This window comes from Mastigoproctus giganteus, chromosome 11, assembly GCF_048544385.1.
Source record: "Mastigoproctus giganteus isolate SK-2022 chromosome 11, ASM4854438v1, whole genome shotgun sequence".
In the NCBI taxonomy this organism is placed as follows: Eukaryota; Metazoa; Arthropoda; class Arachnida; order Uropygi; family Thelyphonidae; genus Mastigoproctus; species Mastigoproctus giganteus.
The window spans coordinates 5618770-5639961 of NC_143585.1; the positions used below are offsets into that span (position 1 = coordinate 5618770).

The 21192-nt window shown below is 37.1% G+C and overlaps 1 protein-coding gene across 2 annotated transcripts in view; it reads left to right on the plus strand.

Moving 5' to 3' along the window:
• The window catches only part of LOC150077664 (tumor protein D52-like), a 147016-nt gene that overhangs the window by 109895 nt on the left and 15929 nt on the right, over nt 1-21192 (plus strand). For both annotated transcript variants that reach the window (XM_090384990.1, XM_090384991.1), the window contains one exon: nt 18273-18333. In XM_090384990.1, coding sequence (XP_090241116.1) covers nt 18273-18333 — 61 coding nt within the window. The remainder of the gene's footprint in view (nt 1-18272; nt 18334-21192) is intronic.

A 21192-nucleotide genomic window follows, 5' to 3' on the forward strand; every position in this document is an offset into this window, starting at 1 on the left:
TATGGGCTTGGCAAACCCGGTGTCCTGAACTGGACATCTCTCTCTCTCTCTCTCTCTCTCTCTCTCTCTCTCTCTCTCTCTCTCTCTCTCTCTCTCTCTCTCTCTCTCTCAGGGTAACATGGGAATTTTTTTTTTTTTTTGGCTGGTGCAGCATAAGCCTCAGGCTTCCTTGCACCATATGGCTAATAATAATAATAATATTCTTTTACAAAGCAATTAATTGCTGCTAAATTGTTTAACAAGGAGAACTTTGTTTTTTTTTTCGTACGAAAATGCCCGTGGAAGCAGTACGGGAGACTACGGAAGCATATCCCATGATTGAAAGAGAAAAACTTCTTATGGAATTACAAGTTTTCTATAGGAGAAGTGATCTACACAATTATTGCAAATTAACTGACTTGCTGAAATTTATCTCAGAAAATCTAGCTGAAGTTCTTGGTGAACTTACAAAACTCATAAAAGTTCTTTTGACCATTCCAATTACTATTTCAGAGCCCGAACGCTGCCATTCGACATTAAAAAGAATAAAAACATTTTTAAGGAGCACTATGAATCAGGAAAGACTAATGCTCAAGCAGTGCTTTCAAGAAAGAAAAGCTTGGTCAACAGTGCACCGAACTTGAATGAAAAAGTTATTAATCTATTTTCAACAAATAAAAACCGAAGAATGGATTTTGTTTTTAAATAAAAGTTCAAGTCTGTTAATGGTAAATGTCTAGTTAATGTTTTGTAGTATTTTTAACTTGCTTATTATTATTACTGTGTATGTCTACATGTCTTATAACGAAGGTAATTTAATGTAACTTTAAGATGCAGCACCCCCAAACATCAGTCACTAGCCACCACTGGTTAAATATTTGTTGATCAGTATATCCACCATCTTTTTGATTATTTTTTTTTTTTTCAAACATCAGGATATTTAGATGCTGCATCCTCATCTGCACTGGCCGCCTCACTGGTAATTTTAACATTATGCAGCTGAACTCTATGTTTAAATCGATCAAACTAACCAACCAACCAACGCTCGCACTAAATGTTTCTTCTACTCCATTATTTTTTCTTTCACTCTTAAACAAATGTAAAGCTTTTGTTTGGAGGCTACTCTGCTAAGGGGAATGAGTTTTTGATTGCAATCCTCAATTCATACAGTTAAAAGATGCCCCATTTCTATCATAGTAATACTTCTATTCCTTGTAGATGTTTGCAAACCACAAAAGTTGATGCAAATTTACGTTTTTCTTTTATTTCCATTGCATGTTTTATAATACAGTAAACCCCCGCTATTTGCGGTATCTGTATTCGTGGTCGCTGATTTAACATAAAATGAAACCTAAAAAAATGTGAATTTTAAAGCGCTGTGAACATTTTCCGCCATAAAAAAGCATGGGCGTGGCTAAAATTATCTTTCCCGCTCAAAACAGGGCTCACTGGGTGGGGGGGGGTGACAAAATCGCGAGCGTGGATGTTTCTTGCTAATCCTTGTTCAATATGTGTTATGCGCTTGTCATGGAAGGTTTCGTCATTTGCTTTTAATTTATATGCTTATAAATTGATATGCTTACAAAAGTGATAAATCTACCATTTTGCAGTGTAAAACAGACTTTTTCGAGTGTGTTAACGGAAGAAAGTGACTTTATTGTGGATAAGTTCTTTCTAACCCCTACAAAAATATGGCTACGAATAACAAGGGAAATGTGAAAAGATCAAAGAAGGTGATGACATTAGCGAATAAAATTGAGTTATTAGACAAAATTTCTAATAGTGAAAGTGTCTCCTCAGTGGCAAAACATTATAAAATCAATGAGTCAATGGTACGATCAATCAAAAAATTGGAAGAAAAAATCCGCCGTAGTGTCCGTGAAAACATGCTAATTGCTTCAAAAATTTGCTCTGTAACTGGTGATGTTAAATTAGAAAAAATGGAAAAAGCTTTAAATCTGTGGATAGAAGACCGAACTCAAAATAAAATTCCGTTAAATTCACTCATCATTCGTGAAAAGGCAAAACTCCTTTATCAACGGTTTAGCAAAACCGGTGATAACAGTGGCGGGATAAGTTTTAGCTAGCAAAGGCGCTGGTTTGAAAGATTTGTTTTAAATTTCTAATAAATATTACATTTAATATTAAATTGTTTCTTATTTTCATTTCGATGCCATATGCTTACATTTCACTATGTGCTGTCTATGTACATAGTCATATTATGAAGGTACATATAATACATACATAGACAAAATTTTAGACTAGTTTTTCTTATATATTTCATACTTTGGAATGGAACCCCTTTATTACTATGAGAGCCATAACTCAGTATTCGCGTTTTCGGTATTCGCGGCATTTCTCAGGAACGTAACCCCCGCTATTCGTGGGGGTTTACTGTATTCTGTACCATAGATTCAGACATTCCGACATCTCGTTCTATTTTAGAGTTGCTACGACCACGTTCATGTCATTCAATCACATCAATTTTTTGCTCTAATCTAATAACAATCCGCTTCTTTTTTGCCCTCGTAGTGTTTTTATCTGAAGGAATCTTCCTTTTGTCTATTTTGTTAAGGGCACTTCTTAAAATGATTAAAACAAATCACAAAAACTAACATATATTACGACAGGCAGTAGCACATGCATACGCGAAGATAAAAAAGTGTAGCAACGTCTAATGTAAGGCTAGTGCATCTAGCCTCGCATCAACTGAATTTTGGATTGCACTAAATCGAATATCGCATTATTCAAACTCGCATTAATTACGATCTAGCTATATTTAAGATCAGACACCTGTGTTGCCACAATGCATCATCATCAGTAATTCAGCCTGATGATGATGACTGGTCAGTTCCTCTGATGAGCTGTCATCATCTTTGTCTCTCCTGTGCCATTTTGTTTTAGTTCCTCAAAGTTTTGAAGTCCTGCATCATCCAGCAACATCCCAATGAAGGTCTTTTTTGGTCTACCCCCTAAGACATTTTCCTTGCACACTCCCCTCTATTTGCATTCAGAAGCAAACCACCATGTCGAATCACGTGGCCCATCCATTTTAATTTAGTTGATCTTATTCAACTTAAAATTTTCCTTTGTTCTTGGACATGTCTTAATACTTCCACATTTGACACTTTTTCAGTCCATTTAATTTTTTCCATCCTGTGCCAGCACGATATCTCAAAGGCCTCAAGTCTCTTTTTGTCAGAATCCATGTCTCTGCTGCATATAGTGCACTGACCAGATATGTCTTTATCTTTCCTAATTTCTTGTGACATCTTCTGTGTAATCAAGGACAGTTTATTCTTGCAAGATTGTTTTGCCATTGCAATTCTGGATTGAATCTGCTTGACATTAAATGTTTTGTGCAAAATAACTGCCCCAGATACCTAAAGTGCTCTACATGTTCTATTCTTACTCCATCGATCTCAATTCGGAAAAATTAACCTTTTATCGATCATCATTGCCTTAGTTTTCATAATGTTTATCTTCAGTGCTTTCTTATTTGGTGTTTTGATCATTTTTTGCAGTTTAGCAGGGCAATCTCCTGGTATGGCCTGATTGTCTGCAAACTTAATAGCATGTACATATCCCCTTCTTATTCCCAAGTGCCTCCTTTATTATTTCTTTGGCAAAAGCATTGAACAAACCAGATGGAAGTAAGCATCCCTGGCCTACTCCCTTTATGACTTTAGCTCTTTCTGTCAGTTCTCCCCTCATATCACTGCATTTTGTCTTCTATATGTCATAGATCAGTCCAATAATCTTCTTGCATCCGATTTTCTCAAGCAGTGGGAACAGTTCTCTCCAGATTACTCTATCAAATGCCTTTTCGTAATCCACAAAGCACACAGGCTTCCTCTCATGTTATACATTTTCTCACCCAACACTATGTTCCAATAGCATCTCTCATCGATCTCCCTCTGTGAAAACCACACTGAGTCATCCAGAAATTGTTCAATATGACTCTCCATATGAATTTGATAACTTTCAGCAGAATCTTGAATGCATGGGTAATAAGACTAGTTTTATAGTCTTGGCATACTGTTGGTGACATCTTCTTGTGTATAGGTATTATGATTATTGTGCAGAAATCTTCTGGCCAATGCTCATCCCCATATATCATCTTTAACAGTTCAAATAAGGCTTTCTTCAGATTTTATCCACTGTATTTTAAAAGCTCTGCAGGTAGGTTGTCAATTCCTGGTGCTTTTTATTGCTAAGGGACTTTAAGGCTGTGTTGTTATTCATCTTTAGATATTTCCTCCATGTTTTCTTGTTCTTCCAGTCCGTATTCCTCCATGTGTACATGCTTGAATCGTCAAAGTTTTTCAATATATCTCCTCCATCTTTCCTTTTCTTCTTTGAAGTTCAGTACTGTCATTCCCTTTTCATCCTGCATTGCTCTTGTTTGGATTCCGCTACTCTTTCTTTTTAATTCTCTGGTTTTTTATGTGCCAAGTCCACCCGACCTTGTTGTTCAAGCGTTTCAATTTCTTGACAGTTCTTTAGCCTTCCTACATTTCCTATCAATTTAATTCTTCAATCTATGATAGTTTCTTTTTTCATCATAATTTTTTTGGCCTTTTGGTCTCCTCCCCTCATCCATTTTCTGCAGTAAAATATCTAATTTTTTCACTCTTACCCAGCGCCACCAATGCAGCTTTACAATCATCTCCTTAATTAAAGACCAATTTTTCTCTAGATTGTTCGTAGTCTCCTCAGCAGCAATAACATTGGTCAGATCTTGAAACACATTTTTTACGCTCTCCTCTCTAAATTTTTGAACTTTCCATCTCATGAATGATTTCCTTTTATTCACGTGCTTCAATTTTAGTTCCACATTCATCTTCACTAGTGAGTGGTCTGAATCTCTATCCGCTCCATGATAGGACACTGCTTTCTTCAGTTACAGTATCTCTGTTTAACAAAGATGTAATCAATTTGGTACCTTTATGAGTCGTCAGGATTCTCTCATGTATATTTTCTGCTGAGTAGCGCCTTAAATCACATATTTGCTACCATTACTCTCTTCTATACAAAACTCCAGTAAGCATTGACCTCTTGTGTTTCTCATACCCACACCAAAATTCCCCACAGTCTTTGTTGTTGGTTGGAGGAATTAACACAAATTAGTTGGAGGAATTAATATTCCTCCAACTCATTTGTCAGCACTATTTGAGGTTGGCATATAAACTTGTATAATTACCGTGTCTATCGGATTTGACGCTAATCTGACCATGATAAGTCTGTCCCAATGATTCCACATCTACTAATGCTCTCATGAATATCTTGTCAATTTTTTTTTTTTTTATGTGAACCCCAAACACGCGAGGTATTAGAACCTATAGTACTTAGTACCGTGCTTGGGTTGGAGGTTGAGAAGACGAAAGAAGATATTTGTTGACATTGGACTTGAACTTCTGTAGATTGTAATTTTCAGGAAATACGTATGGAGGAAGGTTGTTCCAGAAAACGGCAGTTGAATGAATAAATGAAAAAGATGAAAAGTTGGTTCTGTGGGTTTGAAGTTGGACAGTAAATGGATGTTGGCTGGCGGCGGCACGTGTTTGGACTGTTTTGAAAGAGAGAGCGGGAATTATAGAAGCCAATTCAGAAGAACAGTGCCCATGGAAGTATCTGTAGAAGAGGCATGCAGCAGAAACAGTACGTCTATGAGAAAGCGAGTGGAGAGACTCTGTTAGAGATGAATCATTAATTAACCTAACTGCCCTCTTCTGAATGGAATCAAGAAGCCTGAGAGGGGTTTTGGGGGCACCACCCCAGATGTGGGAACAATATTCCATGGCAGGGCGGATTTGCGATTTATACGGAGTGAGCAGCTGTTTGGAAGAAAAGTAATGCCGAGAGCGAAAAAACCAAGTTTTTTAGATGCAGAGGAAGCAATATTTGTAATGTGCTTGTGCCAAGAGAGATTAGAAGTCAGGGTAATCCCCAAAAGAGATATATCATTTTGCCTAGAAATCGGAGTGTCACTAAAGATAAGCATAGGAGCAGAAGAATCTTTTTTGCGAGATATAAGACAAGACTGAGTTTTAGAAGGGTTGAAATCAACTAAGTTGTCTTTGCCCCACTGGAGAATTACCTGAAGATCGGCATTTAAGGAATTGGTAAGATTTTCGAGAAGTTGAAGCTGATTGAGCAGGACAAGGTTTCTCAAAATGGAAAGTTGAATGCAATGTGCTATCATCGGCAAAACTATGGATAGGATTTCCAGTCAGTGGAAGAAGGTCATTGATATACAAGAGGAAAAGAGTGGGGGAAAGAACTGAACCTTGGGGGACACCGGCATTAGTGGAGAAGTTAGAAGACAGAGAGCCATCTACCATCACCCTCAGTGAGCGATCAGAGAGAAAACTGGATAACCAATTACTAAAAATAGTTGGCAAACCATAAGATGGAAGCTTGTTTAGAAGACCTTTATGCCAAACACGATCAAAAGCCTTTGAGATGTCAAGAGCAACTACTTGTGTTTCACCGAACCTCTCCATTGAATTAGTCCGTAAATGGGTAACATAAGCCAGAATATCACCAGTGGATCGACACTGACGGAATCCATACTGGCGATCGTTGATCAGACCGAAGGTTTCAAGGTAGTTTAAGAGTTGGCGGTTAATTGATTTCTCCATTACTTTAGAAAGAGTGGAAGTAACTGCAATGGGACGATAATTGGATGGGAGGGATTTGTCACCCTTTTTAGTAACTGGCTGGATATGAGCAAATTTCCAAGCAGAAGGAAAAACACCTTTGGAATAAGAAAGTGAAAAAAGGCAGCAAAGAATAGGAGTAAGTTCAGGAGCACAGGTTTTGAGAACAAGTGGAGAAATACCATCAGGACCTGGAGCTTTCTTAGCATCGAGATTCATCAAAATCCTTCTGATATCCTTTTGACGGAAGACCACAGGAGGCATTGAATGGAGTGTGTTGGGAATGGTGGGAGGTGTTTTTCCAAGATCATTAATACATGAGCTGGAAGAAAAATGGGATGCTAGCAGGTCAGCTTTATCCTTGGCTGAAGTGACAACAGAACCATCTGGTTTGGACAGAGGTGGGAGCAGAGATGGGCAAAAGTTGCGGCCAATAGCTTTGGCAAGAGACCAGAATGCTTGGCTACCATTAGGGCAAGAAGCAAGTTTTCTACTCTTAGCCTGTTCAAACTCTAGTTTGGACTGATTAATAACTATTAATTATTGCCATACCCCTTATCTGCCACTACTTCCAGAGTGCACAACTTTATAGTCTCTACTTACAAATTTGCCCACTTCACTCCATCTTGTCTCCACCATTCCAAGCACATCAATACTCTTCCTGTGCATTTCTCTTTTGACACTCTCCAGCTTTCCACATTTCAACATTGTTCGTAAGTTCCATGTCCTGATTCCACAACAGTAATTTCGCAACTTGACAACCTGAGAAGCTCTGACACTTCCCCTTCCGGGCTCAACATCAACATCAGCATTCTGTTGTGCTACGATGAGTCGTAGCTGCCAGATCTTTCAGACATCTCTAGCTTGCTCATCATAGGATTACTTGGGATATGCTTTATTTACAGAGTAGTTTTCTGTTGCTTTCCCTGTCCTGTTTATACATATATATATATATAAATGGAATATATACAGGTAGCCCTTGATTTATGTCAGGGTTAGGTTCCTGGGAGGAACAGGTGCAAATGGAACCCTTTATATAATGAAGTCAATTGGAAATCACAGGGTTAAGTTCGAGGCACCAGAATTTTTATTGCATTGGTGGTTCTGTTGTCACTTCAGCCAAGGATAAAGCCTCCCATTTTTCTTCCAACTCGTGTATTAATGATCTTGGTAAAACCTCTCCCACCATTCCCAACACGATCCATTCAATGCCTCCTGTGGTCTTCTGTCAAAAGTACGTCAGAAGGATTTTGACGAATCTTGATGCTAAGAAAGCTCCAGATCCCGATGGTATTTCTCCCCTTGTTCTCAAAACCTGTGCTCCTGAACTTACTCCTATTCTTTGCTGCCTTTTTTGACTTTCTTATTCCAAAGGTGTTTTTCCTTCTGCTTGGAAATTTGCTCATATCCAGCCAGTTCCTAAAAAGGGTGACAAATCTCTCCCATCCAATTATTGTCCCATTGCAATTACTTCAACTCTTTCTAAAGTAATGGAGAAATCAATTAACAGCCAACTCTTAAACTAAATAGAAACCTTCCATCTGAACAATGATCGCCAGTATGGATTCCGTCAGTGTCGATCCACTGGTGATATTCTGGCTTATGTTACCCATTTATGGACTAATTCAATGGAAATATTCGGTGAAACACAGGTTGTTGTTATTTGGTTTTTAGGAGCATTAGCAACTAAGGCCATATTGCTCCGGGATATGCGGTGGTCATTCCCTGACGTTTCCACATCCTCCGTATTTGGTAGTGACGGGCTTGAACCCTGGTCTAATCAAGAAGCGTGTGCTACGCACTGCTGCTCCTTCCCACCTGGCTACGGGGGCGACTGAAACACAAGTAGTTGCTTTTGACATCTCAAAGGCTTTCGATCGTGTTTGGCATAAAGCTCTTCTAAACAAGCTTCCATCTTGTGGTTTGCCAACTGTTTTTAGTAATTGGTTATCCAGTTTTCTCTCTGATCGCTCACTGAGGGTGTGATGGTAGCTGGCTCTCTGTCTTCTGACTTCTCCACTAATGCTGGTTCCCCCACTTTTTTCCTCTTGTATATTAATGACCTTCTTCCATTGACTGGAAATCCTATCCATAGTTTTGCCGATGATAGCACATTGCATTCTGCTTTCCATTTTGAGAAACCTTGTCCTACTCAATCAGCTTTAACTTCTTGAAAATCTGCTACCAATTCCTTAAATCCCAATCTTCAGGTAATTCTCCAGTGGGGCAAAGACAACTCAGTTGATTTCAACCCTTCTAGAACTCAGTCTTGTCTTATATCTCGCAAAAAGGATTCTTCTGCTCCTATGCTTATCTTTAGTGACACTCCGATTTCTAGGCAAAGCATCTAAAAAACTTGGTTTTCTCTTTTGCTCTCGGTGTTACTTTTCTTCTAAACATCTGCTCACTCTGTATAAATCGCAAATCCGCCCTTTCATGGAATCTTCTTCCACATCTGGGGTGGTGCCCCCAAAACCTCTCTCAGGCTGCTTGATTCCATTCAGAAGAGGATAGTTAGGTTAATTAATGATTTATCTCTAACAGAGTCTCTCCACTTGCTGTCTCATAAACGTACTGTTTCTGCTGCATGCTTCTTCTACAGATACTTCCATGGGCACTGTTCTTCTGAATTGGCTTCTATAATTCCCGCTCTCTCTTTCAAAACAGTCCGAACACATGCCGCCACCAGCCAACATCCATTTACTGTCCAACTTCAAACTCACAGAACCAACTTTTCATCTTCCTCGTTTATTCATTTAACTGCAGTTTTCTGGAACAACCTTCCTTCGTACGTATTTCCTGAAAATTATAGTCTACAGAAGTTCAAGTCCAATGTCAACAAATATCTTATTTCGTCTTCTCAACCTCCAACCCAAGCATGGTACTAAGTACTATAGGTTCTAATACCTCTCGTGTTTGGCGTTTACATTAAAAATAAAAAAAAATTGAAAAGGTGGAGTCATACTTATCTGGGACAAGTTATTAGCTGTAATAATGATAAATGGTTGTAAGTCAAGAGAAGAATAAAATTTGGATGGATAGCATTCAGCAAATAGTCACATAGTAAAGAGCAATATCCCAGTTTGTCTGAAACGTAAAATAATGAACCAGTGTATACTCCCCACCATGACTTATGGAAGTTTCACTTCCATAAGTCATGGTGGAGAGTATAATGATTTATGTATTACATATAATGGTATAATGGTGGGGAGTATAATAGTCATTTAATGGTTTACATTAAAATTTTTAAAAAATTGAAAAGGTCGAGTCATATACTTATCTGGGACAAGTTATTAGCTGTAATAATGATAAATGGCTGGAAGTCAAGAGAAGAATAAATTTTGGATGGATTAGCATTCAGGAAATAGTCATATACTGAAGAGCAATATCCCAGTTTGTCTGAAACGTAAAATAATGAACCAATGTATACTCCTCACCATGACTTATGGAAGTGAAACTTGGGCACTCACCAAAAGAATGGAAGAGAAGCTGAGAACTACACAGCGAAGAATGGAATGAATTATATTTGGAATCAGACTGTTAGATTAGAAGAGAAACACATGGATTAGGCAGCAAACTCAAGTAAAGGACATTCTTATCAAAACTAAAGAACTACAATGGTCTTGGGCAGGACACATAGCTCAAAGACATGATGACAAATGGACTAAGAAAATAACAGAATGGTACCCAAGAGGAGCTAGAAGAAAACCTGGAAGACAAAGGCGGAGATGGATAGATGAAATTCATGAGTTTGTGGGTAGTAAATGGATGGCCAGTGCTCAAAACAGAAGGAACTGGAAAGTTGCTGGAGAGGCCTTCATCCTGCAGTGGATTGAAAATGGCTGATGATGATGATGATGATTAGTGAATACTTGTGGCCATTGACGACCGTAGGAGGGTCTTTGTTTCATTTTTGTTACAGTTATAAAACCAAATGGGTTTTCTTAAAAGTGGTCATAAACTTTACAATAAATTGGATAGATTTGTAAATTGATGTTGGCTCAGGGGAAAACGAAATTCGCTGCAGTAAGCCTTTAGCATGCTGCGGCGACAATACGTAGAATGCTACCGTCGGGGCTTAGAGGGGAACAGGTATCCTGTGTGTTATCAGACACTCAGCCTAAAACACTGATGGATCCAATATCTCTCTATTACAGAAGATTTAGGAGAAGTCCGGTTGGCCTGCCTCCCTAAAATCCACTCATGCACACCTTCTCGATGGTAAGCCCTGTTACGTCACTTAGGTGGCAACGAACGTGTAGAGTGGTTCTCTTCAAGACGCCTGATCAGCGTGAAGAGGAAAAGACCAAACCCTCCAGCAATGAGAGCACAACAATACAAATGGCCCTCAGTCCCCAGCAGCTTTCACTCTCCCTCTTACAGCAGCGAGAGGATCAGAGTGGAAGCAGAGGGTGCTAAGAATCTCTGGGTACGACCAGGCTGCCATGCACGGAAATTGAACTTGGCCTGTTATAACGTACGATCACTCTTCGGTGAAGACAAGATATTAGAGCTGGAAAAGGAATTAGAAAATGTGAATTGGAATATCATCGGTTTGGCTGAAACAAGAAGAAGAAATGAATCACTTATAAGTTTATCAAGTGGAAATCTGCTGTACACCAATGGAAACAGTGAAAGGAGTGAAGGTGGAGTTGGGTTTCTGGCCCATAAAGATTTTAAAGACAACATTTTGGAATTCAAAAGTACATCACCAAGGGTGTCAAGACTAATACTCAAGATTTCTAAGAGGTACAAGCTAAAGATTATAATGATTTATGCATCAACATCGAGCCATGATGATGAAGAGGTTGAAGAAATGTACACTGAAATTGAGAGTCTTCTAGATGAGCAGAAAACCCACTACACTATTATTATGGGGGACTTCAATGCTAAGGTTGGAAAAAGGCAAAACAGCACAGAAAGAGGAACTATAGGAAATTTTGGAATTGGTGAAAGAAATAAAAGAGGTGAAAGACTTGTGGAATTTGCAGAATCTCAAGGAATGTCAGTAATGAACACTTTTTTCAAGAAAAGGGTGAACAGAAAGTGGACATGGAAGAGTCCAAATGGATTAACAACTAATGAAATCGACTTCATTCTCACTAACAGAAGATATATTGTGAATGATGTTACCGTCCTGAATAAGGTAAATGTTGGAAGTGATCACAGAATGGTAAGATGTACACTTGATATAGATGTAGGAAAGGAAAGGAAAAAACTGACTCGAGTAAATAATACAAAGGTCTTTGAGATAACAGAGGAGGAAAAAAAAGCAGTATGTACTGGAACTTAAAAACAAGTTTGAGCTTCTGCAGACTGCTGAGGACCAAGATATCGACGAGGAATATTACAACTTTCTGAAAGTGATAAAGCCCAAGAAACCTATAGGGAAACAGAAATCCAAAGAAGAAAAAATTAGTCAAGAAACACTTGTCATGATGAACCGAAGACGACAAATGAAGAGCGGGAAAAACACTGACAGGGAGAAAATTGAGTATACTGAGTTATGCAAAGCCATTAGAAAGAGACTCAGAGAGGACATAAGAAGATTTTACACAAGAAAAGTAGAACAAGCATTAAGGGAAAACAAAGGATTTAAATCAGCAGCCATGAGCAGTAATACAGAAAGACAAATGATACTGAAACTGAAGAATAGCGATGGTGTACTTATAAACAGCAGAAAAGGCATAATTCAAATAGCAGAAGACTACTATAGAGAATTATACAAGGAGCGAGGGAATGATACCAGCAGTGGGAAAGATGGATTGCAAAGTAGCAACACATACGACATACCCAATATTCTTCCTGATGAGGTAGAACATGCATTGAAGAAAATGAAGAATCGGAAAGCCCCGGGGGAAGATGAAGTTACTGTAGAGTTGTTAAAATTGGGAGGAAGAGACATAACACAAAAACTGGCAAGGCCCTTCACAAAGTGCGTTAGAAAAGGTGTGACGCCTAAGCAGTGGAATAATGCAATCATAGTTTTGCTGCATAAGAAAGGAGATAAATCAGAAATTGGAAATTATAGACCAATTAGCTTGTTATCCAACATCTACAAGTTGTTCACAAGGGTCATTACTAACAGATTAGAAAGAATACTTGATGAGAATCAACCGAAAGAGCAAGCTGGCTTTAGGACAGGATTCTCAACTATGGATCACCTTCACGTAATATCACAGCTAATGGAGAAAGCAAATGAATATAAAACACCATTATGCCTGGCATTTGTGGATTATGAAAAGGCATTTGACTCCATACAGCATAAGGCAATGTTTCGGGCACTGGAAAGACAAGGCATAGATACCCCATATATTATGATTTTGAAGAAAATATATGAGAGTGCTACCTCCTTTATTAGACTAGACGAAGACAGTAGCAAATTTAAAATCGAGAAAGGAGTTCGACAAGGAGACACAATATCTCTGAAGCTGTTTACTGCTGCCCTTGAGGAAGCTTTCAGAAGATTAGACTGGTCGCAGAAAGGAGTCAATGTGAACGGAGAGTACCTAAACCATTTACGATTTGCAGATGACATTGTGATTATAAGCCACGATCCCAAAGAATTAGAGGAAAATCTTAAATCAGTTATGCACAGTTAGTAAGGACTTTGGACTAAAGATGAAAATGGCTAAAACAAAAGTAATGATGAACAAGTATGCCACGGAAAGGGAAATAATGATTGAAGGAGCAGTAATTGAAAAGGTGGAGTCATATACTTATCTGGGACAAGTTATTAGCTGTAATAATGATAAATGGCTGGAAGTCAAGAGAAGAATAAATTTTGGATGGATAGCATTCAGGAAATATAGTCACATACTGAAGAGCAATATCCCAGTTTGTCTGAAACGTAAAATAATGAACCAATGTATACTCCCCACCATGACTTATGGAAGTGAAACTTGGGTACTTACCAAAAGAATGGAAGAGAAGCTGAGAACTACACAGCAAAGAATGGAACGAATTATATTGGGAATCAGACTGTTAGATAAGAAGAGAAACACATGGATTAGGCAGCAAACTCAAGTAAAGGACATTCTTATCAAAACTAAAGAACTAAAATGGTCTTGGGCAGGACACATAGCTCGAAGACATGATGACAGATGGACTAAGAAAATAACAGAATGGTACCCAAGAGGAGCTAGAAGAAAACCTGGAAGACAAAGGCGGAGATGGATAGATGAAATTCATGAGTTTTTGGGTAGTAAATGGATGGCCAGTGCTCAAAACAGGAGGAACTGGAAAGTTGCTGGAGAGGCCTTCATCCTGCAGTGGATTGAAAATGGCTGATGATGATGATGACTGACATTCACTTCTCACATCAACCGTACCATGTGACCTTCCTGTCAATCATTATATGATATGTATGTTCTCATCTAACTGGACTTCCAGTAGATGGTTTTCGTGATTTTTTTTTTTTTTTTTTATTTCGTTCTTTTAGAAGAATTTGTCATCAGTCACATAGGCTATATGCTCTTGTATTTTTTTTTTTTTTTTTCTGAAAAGTAACATACAGCATACATTAACTGTAAATTTTCTTTTGTGTATATATGAAAGAAAGTCGTATATTTCTTCAAAGTGATTGATAGGAAAAGTCACATGATACTGTTGAATTGGCAAGGGAACGTCATTGAGTAGGCAGTACTAACAATTCACTATATGGCCAGCGCAGCAAAGTTTGCGGTGTATGTATGAGCAAGAGCTGCAGTTCAGTAATTTTTACATTTGCGGAAACAATGTCGAAGAGAAAGTGTTTAAGTATTAATGATAAAGTAAAGATTCTTCATGATATTGACGAGGGTTTTAAGAAAAAAGATATTGCGGAGAAATATGGCATACCTGCAAGCAGCTTATCTAAGATTTTAAAAAATCGAGAATCAATTTTAAATGCAATTGAAGGAGGAGCAGACAAGAAGCGAATTAAGTTGTGTATGTACAAAGATGTTGATAAAGCTGTTCTAAAATGGGTGCAAATGATACATGAAAAGAATATACCAATATTGGGTCCTATAATTAAGCAACAGGCTCTGAAATTTGCACAGTCCCTGGGACATACAGAATTTAATGCAAGCACTGGGTGGCTAGATAAATTTAAGAAGCGCCACAGAATTGTGGAAAATGTTATTTGTGGAGAAAGTGTTAATGTAAGTGAAGAAGATTGCAACAGTTGGAGGAACAATACCTTAAAGAAGATTTTGGAAGAATATGAACTTAAGGATGTTTTTAATGCTGATGGAAATGGGTTTATTCTTTAAATGTTTGCCGAATAGAACACTTGCTTTTAAGGATGATAAATGTTTTGGCGGAAAACAAAACAAAGAAAGAATCACTGTGCTAGTTAGAGCAAATATGACAGGAAGTGAAAAATTAAGACTGTTAGTCATCGGAAAATCAAAAAACCCAAGATGTTTTAGAGGCACAAAATCTTTGCAAGTTGATGACTACACCTTTAATAAAAAAGCATGGATGACCAGTGATATCTTTGAAGACTGGATATTAAAACTAGACAAGCGTATAACAAAAGAAAAAAGGAAAATTGTGTTGGTAACTGACAACTGTCCAGCACATCCTGCCAAACTTAAAAGTGTGAAGTTATTGTTTTTTACCATCAAACGTGACGTCAAAACTCCAGCCAGTGGACCAAGGCATTATTAAAAATTTTAAATTTCATTATCGAAAGAGAATAATAACGAAGATTGTCAATGCATTATCAGAAAATAGAAACTTGGAGGTTACAGTTAAGCTTAGAGATTGCATCTCTGAACTGGAAAAAGTTTGGACAAACGATATCACTGAATACACTATTCAAAATTGTTTTTCGAAAGCGGAATTTGCATTGAATACAGAAGTCGAACATCAACTGGATGAACAAGATGAACTGCCCCTTTCACAACTTAAAAACTTTGGGACATTATTATAGAATCGTCTGGAAACATCAAAAATGAAATAACACTGGATAGTTATGTTTATATAGATCAAGATCTGACTACAACAGAACATCCAAATGAAGATGAAATACTGCCGAACAGTGTTAGACCCAACCATGATCACGAAGAAATTAACGATGATGCTGAAGACGCATCAGAATAACCCGTAGAAAAGCCAACTCGTGAAGAAATGATTAACGCTTTTAAAACGGTTCGTATGAGTCTACAGTTTTGTGAAAATGTTCCTGATAATGTTTTTAATGCTCTGAAAAAATGTGAGCTTTTCTTTGAGAATCAGACAATTTTTTAATTGTACTGTGCAAACGAAAATTAGATTTTTTTTTTTTAATTTGTGATACTTACCAGCGAAAATTGTGTAAACGTAATTTAAATAAGTGTTTTTGAAATAAAATACATTAAAAATAAATGTAGATTCATTGTCATTTTCTAATTAAATAACAATTTCTAATAAAAAAGATATTCTCTGTATAACGAATTTTTTCGCTGGATTTATCGAATTCGTTATAGGGAAGTTCGACTGTATATATAAGTCGATTCCAGTTATTTGGAACACATCAGGACTAGTGCATTTTGCACCGATTAAGCGGCTGCCCCAATTATGCGAAGTTTCACGTAAATAGTTAAAAATATAGTGGATCCCCGCTTTACAGTTGGTTCACTGTACAATCAAATCATGTTAGGATGGACTCACCATAGTAAAGTACTGTTCGCTATACGATGTATAGTAAGTGCCGGTCATTGTGATCACATTTGTGAATTGAATTTTAATTCTATTAAACAGTGATTCTAATAAGCGAAAATAGGAGGAATATTATTCACAGGGTATAAAAGTAAAGATATATTAAGCACAAATTTACCTTTTATTGCCTTACCAATTAAAAAATTAAATGATACTTCAAAATCGGAAGAATATACGTGATAATCGGAATAATTAATACGTACTGTAATATGTACATACTAACTAGTTGACATTACATTTCTGTTCACTGACATTTGTGGGCGGGGGTTAAAATTTAAAACAGTAAAAAATTAAGTAATTAATAACAAAACACGGTGCACACAAATTGCAAGTAACATGATACGTGCAAGTGAGAACGGAGTAACAAGCTACAAAGCTTTAAAAACAGGAATGAAGAGAAGATTCTGAAAATTAATTTTTTTATATGATTGAAGATTTCATGGAAGTGTAAACACATTTCGCCATTATAACCCACAGAATTCCAGCTGTCGGTATTATCGCAAATTCAATAAGATCGAGTTTACTCTCTGTTTATGATAGATTGCACTAACAGAAAAGCCCAATAAACAGGTGACTGCTAATTGTTTTTTGGAAGCTAGGGTTTACTTCACTTAATTGGGACAACCGCATGTTGTCCCAATTAAGCAAAAGTAAACCCTGGCTATTTTCTCGATTGGGTTCTGTTCTTTGAGATTTGTCTGAAATAAATGGCTGCCCCGATTACCCAGTGGCCCAAATAACCGGAATCCACTGTATATGTATTATCCCTTGCTTTCCTAAAGCAAACAGTTTCTCTGAACTCTTGGTGACATTTGAGACCTTTGCATCATCTTTGTTCAAATGTGTTCTGTCTTGACAAAATAATTTCTTCTACTCACTAGGATGGAAATCTGCCTTCCCAAATCCAAGCTTTGAGTTAAACCACACTGTTTTCAGCATATAATTTCTCCTATCATGCATAAACAGAACTGCAAACACAATTGGAGAACAGAGAAATATTTGCATATGTTAATAATGGATGTGCATTTTCCCCAAAACTGCATTCAGTCCATGTGTTGAATATTTTCATTATAAATGCTTTAAAAATAATAATTCTTGTTGTAAACCTGTGTTATAAACTAGTGATTTCCAGGAATTGGCAATATTTATTTTTTCTCCACACTTTTTTATGCCAGTAATGTACATGCTAAAAATAATTTGACATCTTTCCCAGTTTGTAATTATTTGACTCCCCACCTCTTTTCATTCATCTTTAAGATAATGGTGATTCAATGGTAAGCACAACTTTTTTGTATAAAACCAAAAACTTGTAGTCGGGAGAGAGAGAGGGGGGGTAAGATATGCAGTACTAAGCACAAACTTAACTGAAGCCATATGAAATTGACTACATCATTTATTAGCTTTCAAAGAGAAAGGTGCCCCAATTTTACAGACTGTCAGAGCACACAAAAAAAATGTCATTTCTAATATATTACTCAGTAATTGAATTTGAATGAATCAGCATATCAATATGTACAGTGAAAAGAAATTAGAATGAAAACAGTATACTGATATGATGGTAGAATTTGGCAACACCCTTTGGCATGTAATGTCCACTTTGGAAAGTTCTGGTATCGACCATTGTTAAAGTTTTTTTTTTTTTTTCTTTTTCTGTTTGCTTCTCTCGCCAAAAGCAAATTTCCTCACACATATAGGCCGCGATGATACAGCAATTTTATCACCACCTAGAATCCCATCCGAGCTGCTCAGTGGCTTCATGTTGGACTGCAGTTACATACAATGATAATCCATTTGTTGCAGTAACTAGGTTTTTGAACTATGTTCCAGTAACTCCTGGAATTCATCTACTGTAAACATGGTCTACTGCACTTAGTTACAGTATTTATTAATTTAAAAATAAAATATTAACTCTAATTAATTGAAATTTTCCTTTTTTTTTTCCAGAAATTCTCCAGCATTTAAGTCTCTGGAGGAAAAAGTTGGTTCTGCATACACAAATGTAAAAGTAGGTTAATTTTTGATTTATCTATCATTTGCCATTGGAAAATACCAGCAGCACCCTGTACTATAAATTAAGCCTAAAGTTATTTGGAAAGCTTTTTTCAGATTCTTAGTGGAATTGACTGTCCATATAAAATTTTAAATCAGTATAATCATCATACAAGGTGTGATTGAAAAATGTGAAGTAACACCATCATCACCAGGATGCAGAAGTACACATTGTGTTTATATGGAATTAAAATCTGTTTAATCCTGCATGTTGTTCCTCCCTGTCTTGTATCAATGTTGCACAGTTAGTTGCTTGAGTGCCCACGTTTTTTCTGTTTTTATGGTATGAAAAATGGATGAAAAAAAATTGAGCAAGTAATTTTTGTCATATTTTTCTGCAAAATTGGAAAATCAGCCACAGTAACTATTGAACTGTTAAAAGAACCCTTCAGGGATTGTGCTTTCACAAAAGTACCATTTTTAAGTGTTATCCTAAATTCAAAGATGGCTATAAGCCATTCTTTCAGGTTGGCTCTCTTGCTCAACATCTCTCCACTTGAAAAACTGCCAGTTATATCAGATTAAGTGAGAGATGTGGTGCATAGCACTTTCTGATTGCAACATGGAAGATAACTAATGCATATTTTTGATAATTTCAAAACAGAGGACACTCACTATCTAGAGGTTTCACTTCCTGATATTCTGGGTTGAAGTCTAGTGCCCCTGATTGTGAAAAATGAAGTTCTCTGACATATAGAGAGGTGGCCAGGCAAGTTGTGTTCACAAAGGAGAATTAGTATTTTTATAGTTTTATATAAACAGAATAAGAAATTCCATTCCTTCATCCCTTCCTCCTAATTCTAATACACAGCAATCACAACAAAAGAATTATAGGAAATATGCTCAGAAATTTATTATATTACTTACGAAATTATCATATCCAGCAAAACAGTTAATTTCATAACAGCAGTTTGGCTGTTATGAAATTAACTATCAGAAATAAATCCCTCCATTTCTGATAGTTCCTTGATCACAATTGCTTTATTCTCTACCATGATCAAAATAAAAGGGGAGGTGGAGTCACAGCTGTTTGGAGAAAGATTATTGGACACATCACATTAGAAGACACATTAATTCATACAAATTAAAAGAAAGAGTATAGTAATGTTTGTACTGTCGACTTCCTCTTTTAAGTTATGCACTGCATGAGTTGGAACAAATAATTGTGCTAGAGGACTTTAATATTCTAAATATGGTCAAATATAATCATGTAGACCATCACCAAATAACAGAAGTTATGAACAGTTTGAAAAACTACTTTACTCAACAGCTAGTTCTTCTTGTAAGGATAATTCATTAGACCTCATTTACTTGAACATTGATTTGGATATACAATTTCAGAGGTAATATTCATATTTGATCATAAAGTCATCACATTCAAACTTTTAGCAAATAGTATAATTAACTATCAAATTAAATTAGGAAAAAATTTTTACAAAGGCAGTTAAATAAGCTAAATCATTTTATTTCAACATTAAAGGTAAAGAGTACTGATGTTCTGAATAAATCCTCTGAATGAGTATTTTGCATCTACATTCACGCAGGAGGAGTTAAGGGAGGAAAATGCCAAACAGTTTATCAAACTGTTTTTGACTGAACTCCAGATTATGGGTACACCTTGTCACTGCATTAGCAAAGGCATATGATGCAAGAAGGCAAACTTATATAGCATCAGCCAAAAAAAAAAAAAAAAAAAAAATCTCTCTCTCTCTCTTTTCTCATTTCACCCATCCACTTGCTCCAAATGTTTGTCTAGTTCTGTCTTGAATCTGTTTAAGCTATCAACTTCTACAATGACAGATGGAAGTTTGTTCCAGCAATCAACCACCCGCTGGCTAAAGGCAAACTTCCGCACATCTATCCTACAACTGTCTTTCCTCAATTTGAATTTATGCCGTCTCAGGCGATTATAAATAAATAAATAAATATAATATTTGTGTGCAAAAGGATGTATACAATGTACCCCCCTTCACAGCAGGAATGCCAGGGGCTTCACATTGGCTGGTGGACAGAGGCCTTGAGGACGGTGGCCCACATTGAAATTCGGGTTCAACCCCCAGGGCCAACAATATAATAAGTTTCAGTTAAATTATTCACAATATACTCAAAGATATTATACAGTATTTTTGACATTATATACAATATTATACAGACATCCTTTTTTAAATATATTGTACTGCCACATTACTGTGCAGTTTACCTGGTTGAGTTTAGGTCATCAAGGATCTCTCTCCGGTATTTGCGATCCTTGAAAAATTTGTAGAGGTCGCCTTAGATTGGTTGGACTGTGATAAGCATCTGCTTGGGGAGAAAACGGTCGCTAAGGGATAGTCTATTATGGTTTGCTATGTGTTGGAGCTGACCTCAGTCCAGGGTCCGGGTTGAGGGATTCTCCAGCTGCACAGTTCCCATATGTTTGGCTCCGAGATTATTCCAGTGGTCATTTTGGCAGTTAGGGTGAGACGTCTTTCCATTATAAGGTTTGGCAGTCAGGCAAAGTTCAGTGCGGTTGCCATCGTTGTTCTTTGCTGGGGAGGACGGTGATGTTTATGTGTGATCCAACAAAGGAGCCAGAGAGGAAGAATCCCATCAGCATTGAGCATGCTCAAACCATTCAAGACTTTATATGCCTCAATCAGATCACCTCACAGGTGCCTAGTCTCCAGACACTGTAATTTGCAAAACTTAAGCATTTCTTCATAAGAGCAACCCTTTGTTCCGTTCACTAATCTTGTTGCCCTTCTCTGTACTCATTCCAACAGCTCTACATCCTTCTTAAAATGAGGCCTTCAGACCTGTACACAGTTCTCAAGGT